This window comes from Alosa pseudoharengus, unplaced genomic scaffold (genome assembly GCF_046254945.1).
Source record: "Alosa pseudoharengus isolate Yale_2024_CS ecotype anadromous, Long Island Sound unplaced genomic scaffold, YU_APseudo_1.1 YU_APseudo_1.1_scf_16, whole genome shotgun sequence".
NCBI classification, from domain to species: Eukaryota; Metazoa; Chordata; class Actinopteri; order Clupeiformes; family Clupeidae; genus Alosa; species Alosa pseudoharengus.
Window position 1 is genome coordinate 2,402,031 of NW_027468630.1, and position 10,068 is coordinate 2,412,098.

General features: G+C 40.3%; 1 protein-coding gene and 1 non-coding gene across 2 annotated transcripts; both read right to left on the reverse strand.

The window, feature by feature from the left end:
• Window positions 1–4,029: 4,029 nt before the first annotated feature.
• On the reverse strand, window positions 4,030–4,101 carry trnam-cau (transfer RNA methionine (anticodon CAU)). Its single transcript has one exon. It is a non-coding gene; the product is annotated as a tRNA-Met (tRNA).
• Window positions 4,102–7,544: 3,443 nt separating this feature from the next.
• On the reverse strand, window positions 7,545–9,792 carry ciao2b (cytosolic iron-sulfur assembly component 2B). Its single transcript, XM_076286666.1, has 5 exons — window positions 9,436–9,792; window positions 9,093–9,172; window positions 8,271–8,396; window positions 8,077–8,122; window positions 7,545–7,953 (listed from the first exon to the last, which is right to left on the reverse strand). The coding sequence occupies exons 1-5, from the start codon at window positions 9,560–9,562 to the stop codon at window positions 7,853–7,855; spliced, it is 480 nt and encodes a 159-aa protein (XP_076142781.1). The 5' UTR covers window positions 9,563–9,792; the 3' UTR covers window positions 7,545–7,852.
• Window positions 9,793–10,068: the final 276 nt, after the last annotated feature.

Consider the following 10,068-nt stretch of genomic DNA (forward strand, 5'->3'; position numbering starts at 1 on the left):
TTGACAGCCCTAAGATGAATGCAACCTCTTAGACAAGTTAAATAATACCACCTGAACTGTTTAATATCAGTGTGTGTATGTGTGTGTGTGTGTGTTTAAAAAACAATCTTGGTGTGGCTGCTGTTGCACAGACCAGTCATTGTGGAGGTGGACATGTTTATCCATCCTTGCTGGACGCAGAGAGTGCGTGTGTTTGCTTGATGGTGACTCATGTTCGGAGTTACTGGATCACTCTGTTCTCAGCTCTTATTGGCATGGTGTGTGGATGTGCAGACAACGGCATGTGTATGTGTGTGTGTGTGTGTGTGTGTGTGTGTGTGTGTGTGTGTGTGTGTGTGTGTGTGTGTGTGTGTGTGTGTGTGTGTGTGTGTGTGTGTGCGTGTGTGTGTGCGTGTGTGTGTATGTGTATGTGTGTGTGTGTGTGTGTGCGTGAAAAATTATCACATGTTTATCTTCATGTCCAAGTAAAAACAAGCCACTCTCTGTTTCGGACGTATGTTGAGTGGGTGCCACCTTATCAGTGTCATCAAGTCATCAGTTTGGTGACAGTTGATTACACTGTTCGTGTGGCTCTGGCCTTTTGTTAATATGACTTATCTAGTTCTAGAGCCTGGGAAATCTGTACATTACTGTTCCTGAGCCAAAAATGAAAAATGTATCTCCATCGATACACCCCTGCATCCAAGATGAATGAATGTAAATTTAAAATGAGGTATACATATAGAGGGTCAATCTTTAATGCAATTAAAACATTGACAACCACAAATATCAATAAACGATGCGTCAATGACTCCTCTGGAGCTGCCGTTCCAACCACCAAACTTTTTGCGATTGATCGTTGGAACTACCCTTTCTAGAAACACCAAATCCATGAACAGTTCTAACTACCAAAATTGCAATGGAAATTAGCCAGCAAAACCTACAACAGCACTTTTCCACTCATATTCAGATCTGTGAACTAATCCAACTTTAGAGGGCAAAGCGAATTGATAACAATTTCTCAAATATGTTTTTGTTCTTTTTCTTTCAGTGGACATAAACATACCGAATATTTGATCTGTGTGTCCTTTCCAAGTCATAGGGCACGCGGTCAGACCACAGATTATTTGTAGTAACTGGTCAGAAAAGCACTTTCTATTTTGGGGAGGCAGACTGAAACAGACACTGGGTGCTGAGATCGGTCTCTAGCAGGATGAAAAGTAGCCGTATTGGAAAAGCGTTCTTTTACAGGTGGAGTGAAATCAACCCCTCTCATTCATTTTTAATGCGGGGGGGGAGAATGAAACTGTTGGCTCCTGGAAGCTGAAGAGAGGAAATCTCAGAAGGAAAGGGGACTTGGTGAATATTTTCATCTCCATTTCGTCAGCATCAGCTCTTCTGCCAATTGCAACATTTTGCTGCAGCAGACTGGCATACAATAGGTTCCTTTCTGTTTAATGACATTGGTCGTGTTCCCTGTTGTCCTCTACACCATGGGTTCCCAAAGTGGGGGTCGGGACCCCCCGGGGAGTTACGGGACGCCGAGGGGTGGGTCGCGAAATGATTTCCATAAATCAAATAAATTTGGGAAAAATAAAAGAGCTGTCACTTGACCGCACTTTAAAGACAGATTTTACTTCCAATTCTGGATTTCAGTCGAGAGGGAATATCCACAGCTGTTCAAGGCCGCGATGGACGTACTGACGCCGTTTGGCTCCACATACCTGTGCGAAAAGACTTTCTCTGCACTGACATATATTAAAAACAAATACAGATCGCGTCTAAATGTGAAGGATGATCTGTGGCCGTCTCCACAATTAAACCAAGAATGGACTTGCTGTGTTCCGCGCAAAGCGCGGATCCATCTCATTAGATGAGATTAACGCTGAAACATAGTTGCCAAAATGTAAATTTGCGCAGCAACATTGTACATATGTTTACAACAATTTGTGGATATTACCCTGACTGAGATATTCTTCTGTTAAAATGGAAATTAAAGTAATGTTTCAGTTAAGTTTGCACGACAGCAATAATGTGCACTCATGTTACATGGATATTATTTTTTGACTAAGGTATTCTGCTTTTATCATATAGTAAATTTCTATATGTAAAATCATAACAGGCTGCTCTGTTCTTTTGTGTTGTCGTTAAGCCCGTGTTTGGATAAGCCTAGTGTGTAGGGCCGGTGTGCACATTTTATTTTATTTTTTGAGTCACATCCAGGGATAGTGGGGGTCGCCAGTCTCTGGCACGGTTATTTTGGGGGTCGCGGGTTGAAAAGTTTGGGAACCCCTGCTCTACACTACAGCATGGCACTGATGTTGAGAAAAGAAACACTGTGCAGGAGTCGTAGCCTTAAAAACAATGTGTAGCAAAACAAACAATCCCAGAGACTAGCTCCAAGGGGCTTTACGTGTGTTTGTGTGGGCTGGGGATGTATGCCCATGAGCTGGACAAGGACCATAAAAGATGCCAGTGTGTGTGGGGGGGGGGGGGGATTTTTTTGCCTATAGGGGAGTGCAGTGTGCACTGTGGAGTCAAGTCAAAGCCATCACTGAGACAACTGATCTGAAATAATACATCTTGGCATTAGTCTTTACTTCAAAAGAGACAAAAAACACTGTTCATCTGGTGGTTGAGGTGCTGGAATTTAAAGTCAATTGTCAAACACAGGATGAACAATCCACACACTCAAATCTGTGCATTGAATAGTTATCTATATCTATATATATTTATTTATGTAAAATGTGTGGCCTTTATCATCTCTCAGATATGTTGGCCTTTGATGGTGTAATATAACTTAACATACCCTGTTGATACTATACTGAGCAGTTGTGTTGCTGTTTAGCTGTTGCCCTAAGTAACTTGTCTTAGTAATCACAGGTCCTTGCAACAAATTCTCAGACAGTTAGTGTTGGCAAGAGGGAGAGAAAGCTTCAGTAGTTAACTCACTTTGTTTTCTGCCTGTATGACTATAACTGGCCTAACACTGCCACCTGGTGCCACACCAGACAGACTGAATGTATTTTCCAGCTATGTTTTTAGCATTACAGTCACAGAGAAGATAAGCATTTTTAGAGTGTTGATATAATGATATAAAGATAGAATTTTCATTGTTCTGTGTTTTCATGTTCTTCCATGCATGTCTACATGATTCTGATCTACATATATGTAGCCTACAATGATGCTGATACAAACAGACTTTAACATTTAATCCACCTAAAGACTGAACCATTGACACTCATTTGGACAATTACATCTGAGTTGATGTCTGAGAGAAAATTCAAAGGTTGTGTTTGAATCAGACAAATGCCTACACAGACAAGGTTCTTAAACATCACAATTCTAATTCACCTCACCAACAGGTTTGAAAGAACCAGAATCAGTTGCATTTTTAGTTTTGTCCACAAGGGGGTGAAAGAGAAGCTATCTTTTAACAGTTTACAAATAGATGATGCAATAGCCTCGTGTGCAGCTACAGTACATTATAGTGTAGCATAGAGTGAGAGCTGCACTAGCAGTCCCAAGCTCAGTGTATCTCCCAACCACTGTATTATCATTAATTTGAGCCAGACCTCAATTTAACTATTTCTTCTGAGGGTTAATTCAGCAGGCTACCCTATTTCTTCTGAGGGTTAATTCAGCAGGCTACCCTATTTCTTCTGAGGGTTAATTCAGCAGGCTACCCTATTTCTTCTGAGGGTTAATTCAGCAGGCTACCCTATTTCTTCTGAGGGTTAATTCAGCAGGCTACCCTATTTCTTCTGAGGGTTAATTCAGCAGGCTACCCTATTTCTTCTGAGGGTTAATTCAGCAGGCTACCCTATTTCTTCTGAGGGTTAATTCAGCAGGCTACCCTATTTCTTCTGAGGGTTAATTCAGCAGGCTACCCTATTTCTTCTGAGGGTTAATTCAGCAGGCTACCCTATTTCTTCTGAGGGTTAATTCAGCAGGCTACCCTATTTCTTCTGAGGGTTAATTCAGCAGGCTGCCCTATTTCACAGATGGAGCAAGCAAGTCCACATTCCTTTTCACATGGGTGAAAAGGCTTAGCAGAGGATGGTTTCGATCCATCGACCTCTGGGTTATGGGCCCAGCACGCTTCCGCTGCGCCACTCTGCTCTGTAGGTCTGACAGGAGGTAACGAATGACTTATCCCTGAGGGAGGGGCTCAGGCAACTTCTCAAAGGAGCTTATGTGTGTGAGGAGAGTGTGGTGGTTATCTGAGATAATGACTATTCATGTGCATGCATGAGGTTAACTGTTTAACTGTCAAAAAAATTTAAGAAATGTGCAATATTACCATTTGTTTTGTTATGTACATTTATTCAACCACTTTATTTGTAACTAGATGTACCGCAGAGCGGTACAAAATATGACCGCCGCCCAGTCCAGCACATTTTTTCCACAAAAATAAATCACGCTGAAAGGCCTATATGATTCTAACTGTCTCACTAAATTGCATTATCCACACTCAATTCTCACTGGTATCTGCTAGACAACAAGTACCAAAACATGATTAGTTCATAGATTTCACATGTAAAATTCATTTTATACAACCCCACCCCCATCTTGCCTGTTCATAATTCTGAGAAATTCTACAGAAAGGCTACAGATCAAAACGAAAAATGATGGTACCATGCTATCCATGTGGGGTTACATGCCCACCAAGTTTCGTGTACCCCGGTCTTTCAGTGTCCCGGGAATCCTTGTTGGTGTACGGTCACTAAATGTACACATAAATTATTTTATTGTAAGGCCCCCCATGAACGAAAGTTCACAAAGCTTGGCATGCATTCGGAGGGTGTCATAATGATCCTACACTTTCAATTTTGTGCAGTTTTGACCATGTCAGCCAGAGATATTGTGATGAAAACACCCAATTTTTTGCTTTTTAATTTTTAACTAGGTGGTGCTATACATGAAATAAGTGGTAATGGGATGGGTTGACATGCCCCCTTAAGACCAACATACAAAAAAAAGGTGGACCTCCTAGGCCCTACGGTTCTCGAGATATTCACAGAAAACTGTCTCCGGCCACCTACAGGCCAGTTGGTGTATAGTAACATAAATTAATTTATTCTGTGGCCCCCCATGAGCGGAATTCAACGAAACTTGGCATGCATTCAGAGGGTGTCATAATGATCCTACACTTCCAATTTCGTGCAGTTTTGACTATGTTAGGTCACAGATACCTGCGATTACAACACCTCATTTTTACTTTTTTGTGTTTAACTAGGTGGCGCTATACATGAAATGAGTGGTTATGGAATGGGTTGACATGGCCCCTTGAGATCAACATACACACAAAATGGTCCTCCTAAACCCTACGGTTCTCGAGATACTCAGAGAAAACTGTGTCTGCCCTACCCTCCTTTCGGGGGGGTCTAGTCCAGCGGGGGGGCTACAGATCAAAACGAAAAACGATGGTGCCATGCTATCCATGTGGGGTTACATGCCCACCAAGTTTCGTGTACCCCGGTCTTACAGTGTCCTGGGAATCCTTGACGGAAATTTGGACATGCGAAAAAGAAAAAAAAAAAATCTGACCAAACCTATATGGTTTAATAATTACTTAGACCTAATTCAGCCACTATATATAGTAGACGGATGTCTGTGTGATTATATATATCAGAATAATATCACAATAACCAGATATGATAATATAATCATGTTGAATGATTTGATCCATGTAAAATTACACTGACCTGTTTAATATATATAGTCTTTTCCTGGCCGTCAGTAGGTCATAAAACAATCACAGAACTCCTTAGTTTGGCATTTTGGTTGCGGGTGGTAACTTTCCAAATGTATAGTCATGCTCAGTGAAATAGTGTGCTACAGCTTCAGATGCCACATTAAATCTAAAGGGATGGGGTTCCATTTGACTCTGTAAAAGGAGCATTTTGTGAGCATCATCATTGTATTACACTTGAATAGCACAATAGAAAAAGATAATCTCTGGTTACCACGAAATGCAGGGTAATCAAATAAACAAAGGGAAAAAATACAAGAAGTACAAAATGCAGACACTTTTTTCCCTTTAACTTTATTATTGAATTCTTTGGGGGAAGTGCTTTTTCAATATCAAAATATTTGTTTCTAATAAAACAATGCACTATGTGATCACTTGACCCGACCGGATTTCTGTGTAGTTCACCACATTGCCGTGGGTACAGACATATACATAACAGAGTATAATGTTAAAACTGTCGGATACCGTTATATTATGGCAGCAGATTAACCCTTAGAACCCTAAGCTGTTTTTAGGGCATTTTCACTACCTTTATTCATAAGCATTTATTCTGGTCATTGTAAGTGCCACACACATATATTATATATTGTTTTTTTCAGGAGAGTCTAGGCTATTCAGATCTGCCATAATTTCATGTATTAATACTAGCATTGATTTTATTTTGATTTTTAAAGAATTAAAATATAAAAAGTGTATTATAAAAATTCTTATATTTTGACATGTATCTCACCATAGCAAGCTCACAGCTCTACATGCATTTCATGTGGTTGTAGGGCAGACTGTCCTGAATTGGGCAATATAATTGCCATGTTGGAGGGATACTCTGGGGCTGAGCAATTTACAGAAATATTTGCTGTGTGATTTACGGAAATAAATGCCATTTTTTATAGTGACCTTTCTGAGCTCCATATCTGTGACACGAACTGATCTGACCTGACTTGACCCGAGGTTATGTGTTAGCCTGCGTGCCTGTGTGTATGCTGTCATAATAATTCTCAACTTTTTACTGCATTGCCATGAACAAAGTAAAGGCAAAAAAGGTGTTTATTTGTTGAACAAATTGGGATGCAATGTGAGCCTTGAATTGGATGCCATGCAGGAATTTGCTAGGATCTCAAAACCGGAATATGAACATGCTTTGCCATAGAGAAACACATGATAGCATTGGATTATAAACATGCTTTGCCACAAGAACAGACAAAAACGTGGGGTAAGTCCAGCTATATGAAGTTATTATTTTGCTGTCACTTCATCTGTTTTATAACCCAGAAGGATGTACTTGGTATCAAATGATAGCTCTGCGTCTCCTCTTTCATCTGACATGCGTGGCATATCTATGCGATCACGGGTCCGCGAGTAATTCAAACGAGAGTAATGAGTGTGCAGCGTTGGTTTGTGTACATGACGTTATTATTTTGCAGTCACTTCGTCTGGTTTTATAAGCCCGAAGGATCGATAAACATGGTACCAATGGATAGCCCTGTGCCTCCTCTTTCATCTGATATGCTTGCCATATCAATGCGATCACGGGTTCGCGAGTAATTCAAACTAGAGTAATGTGTGTGCAGGTGAACGCAGAGAAGTATAGACTGTAAATATGATGCAATTTGATTTAATTTCATGATTTTTTTTAATTTTCATACTTGATCGTACAGACAAGTGTGTAGTCTCGTTGGAAAGCCCCACTTCTGCTCTGTCGTGCAATAAAGGTTTCATCTCGCTGCGATGAACCGTTCCGGAGCAATGTAACAGAGAAGAAGGGGTGTGTTTTTTGACGCACTTTGCGTCAATCGGGTTCTAAGGGTTAAGTGTAAGAATTTGTGTATACTCCACATATAAGAAAAAGCCCCAAACCATAATACAAGAGATCCTCATTGTGCGTCTACAGCAAACATTCAGTCATTGACCATTGATCTTGGTCACTCTTCAAAGCATAGTCAAGCAAACAGCAACACTGTAATCAGAGAACCTAGGAATAGCACTGAAGCACTAACTTGCACCCATGTACTAACTAACCAGACCTCTACATAAACCCTCAACCTTTTGGTGTTGCAGGGTGGTTGACACTGTACAGAACTGCTACAGAATTTAGTTTGTTGCAGACCTATGACAGGGCTGTCACATTGTCTTGGAGGTGAGGCATTGGTTCACCACTTCCAGGAGCTGCGCATTCTCCAGAGCTGCAGCCACTCTCTCTTTGTCAGCAAGTTGTTTGTTCACTGCAGACAGCCATGGAAGAGGACAGGATTGAAATTATTTATCTAATCAATTGGGTTGTAAATAGTTAAATTCAGTCGGAGTTCTGCTTGCATGTAGGAGGGTATACTAAGCACATCAATTACCTGCATCCTCAGAGGCATGGGTTCCAGGTGTGATGTGCACATCAATCTGTTAAAATAACAAGACATATCTATTAGAAACAAAAATATGCATCATGCAACTTTCGCTCAAAAATAGTATACTGCAGTTTGGATCACTAGAGTAGAACATTCATTCCCCATAGCTTGCTGAAGTCGCTTCCCAAGTGCCTCCTTACCTTAAACCTGTCTGGCAGTGAGCGCAGAAGCTTCACCTTGATGGACAGGCCTATAAGTGTGGCCATACTGCAGTGGGGTATGGTAGGCGTGAACTCCACAGACACGGCATTCTCCTGGTCATTCACCTTTTATAAGATATCAGAAATACTTGCAATTACATTTTCCAGTTCAACAGGGGACATTAAAATATCAGAATAATTATTTAAGCTGCTAATATAAATCACTTATATGCGTGAGTGTGATCTGGAAATCTCCATGACAAAAACGACTGTTAACAAGTTAAATAAAACGCAAAGAAACATCTAAGCATATGAATATTAAAGTGGGAATTTAACTCACTTAGGATCTGACAGACACTAACTAGTCCGAGCAGAGGGGTCCACATGCATCCATGGCAAAAGTCTAAACAACAGTGCTCACTTTAGTCCTTAACCGGTTGATTGCTTGCTCAGATTGCCTTTGCTCTGTATCCTATTTATGTTCCCTACATTGAAAATGGCTTGTATTTCTTTGATTTGTTGTTGTTTTTTTTTCTATCTTTGCCTCTTTCCTTTCTTGATATTTTAATCTTTTCAAAACCCGCCTATGAACAAGTGTTGCGAGTTAGCACGTGTGCTAAAACACTCAAACAATGCATCTGGTTTGTCCAATGTAATAGCTATGTCCATATCAAATAAACATTAATAAATAATCCCTAACTAAAATTGGTATTTTCTTTTATTTATTTCTGCTAAAATCAAGGTAATTTCCAATGTACATGGTACACATCTTTCACAACTTCCTGGGGGAAAGAAATCACTGAGGGAAAAGTTTCAACTTACCCTGACACGCACTTGCTCCAAAACGTTAAGTTCCTCGAGGCTCAAAGGGTGCTCGGGGTCATTAATATTTCTAATAAGATATGGTTCTACTTAAGGATAATAATAGATGCGACATTTGTGTATTTAGTTTAGCTTACCAAGCGTGATGTCATTTATGATTTTATAAACAAACTGAACAGGCAGCTTATGTTGTCACGTTTCACAATTGTAACGCGACATAGTCACAGTTCGTTGAATAAAGATCTTTACCTTCTGAAGCTATATTGCATATTTAAGTACGTATGCCATTAAACGCAACAACTAAATGCTACATAATGTGCAACGGCAAGACTTTAAAGGATACCAAAGATTTCTCTGTCATCGATGGGATCAACGACATCCTCATCTTCTTCGGTAGCTGTCAACAGGCGTTCCCCTGATCGCTGAAAAATGAGGGGATTCGCGTTTTCCAAACGCGTTTCGCTGGACATTCTGTCGCTTCCTGGCCAATAGTTACACTGTTTTACGGTACAACTAACTTTATAACAGCAAACACCCTTCCTAGAGATACTTCAAGAACAATGTGCTCTAGCCTTCCAATATAATGAACCTAGATGGTGGAAATCAACACTTCCTGCGATTGTACGGTAACTCGGATCAGTCAGAGAATGACTAATAATTATGTAGACGGGCTCTGGATCAGTCTTCTTCTTCTTCTTCTTCTTCTTTGAATTTTAACGGCAGCTAGCATCCAAATAGTTGCATTACTGCCATCTACAGGACTTTTAAAGCATTACACTATATTCTGTTAAATAAACCAGTATCCATTAAAAACTTAATGAAAATTATTTTTCCCCTCCCACTTGACCCTATTTCTAAAATACCTTTCAGAGATAGATCATCTACTCCAATCTCTCTCAAATCTCTGAACAACTCTTGTCTGTGGGAATCATAGTTTTTACAAGACAATTTAACATGATGCACTGTCTCCAGCTCC

Bases quoted from the DNA above. Each gene is read 5' to 3' on its own strand.
- ciao2b (XM_076286666.1), bottom strand. From the start codon at position 9,562: ATGTCCAGCGAAACGCGTTTGGAAAACGCGAATCCCCTCATTTTTCAG. The intron at 8,397-9,092 runs GTAAGTTGAAAC...ATCTTATAAAAG, and splicing joins TGGAGCAAGTGCGTGTCAGG to GTGAATGACCAGGAGAATGC. The intron at 7,954-8,076 runs GTAATTGATGTG...GGCTGTCTGCAG, and splicing joins CCATGCCTCTGAGGATGCAG to TGAACAAACAACTTGCTGAC.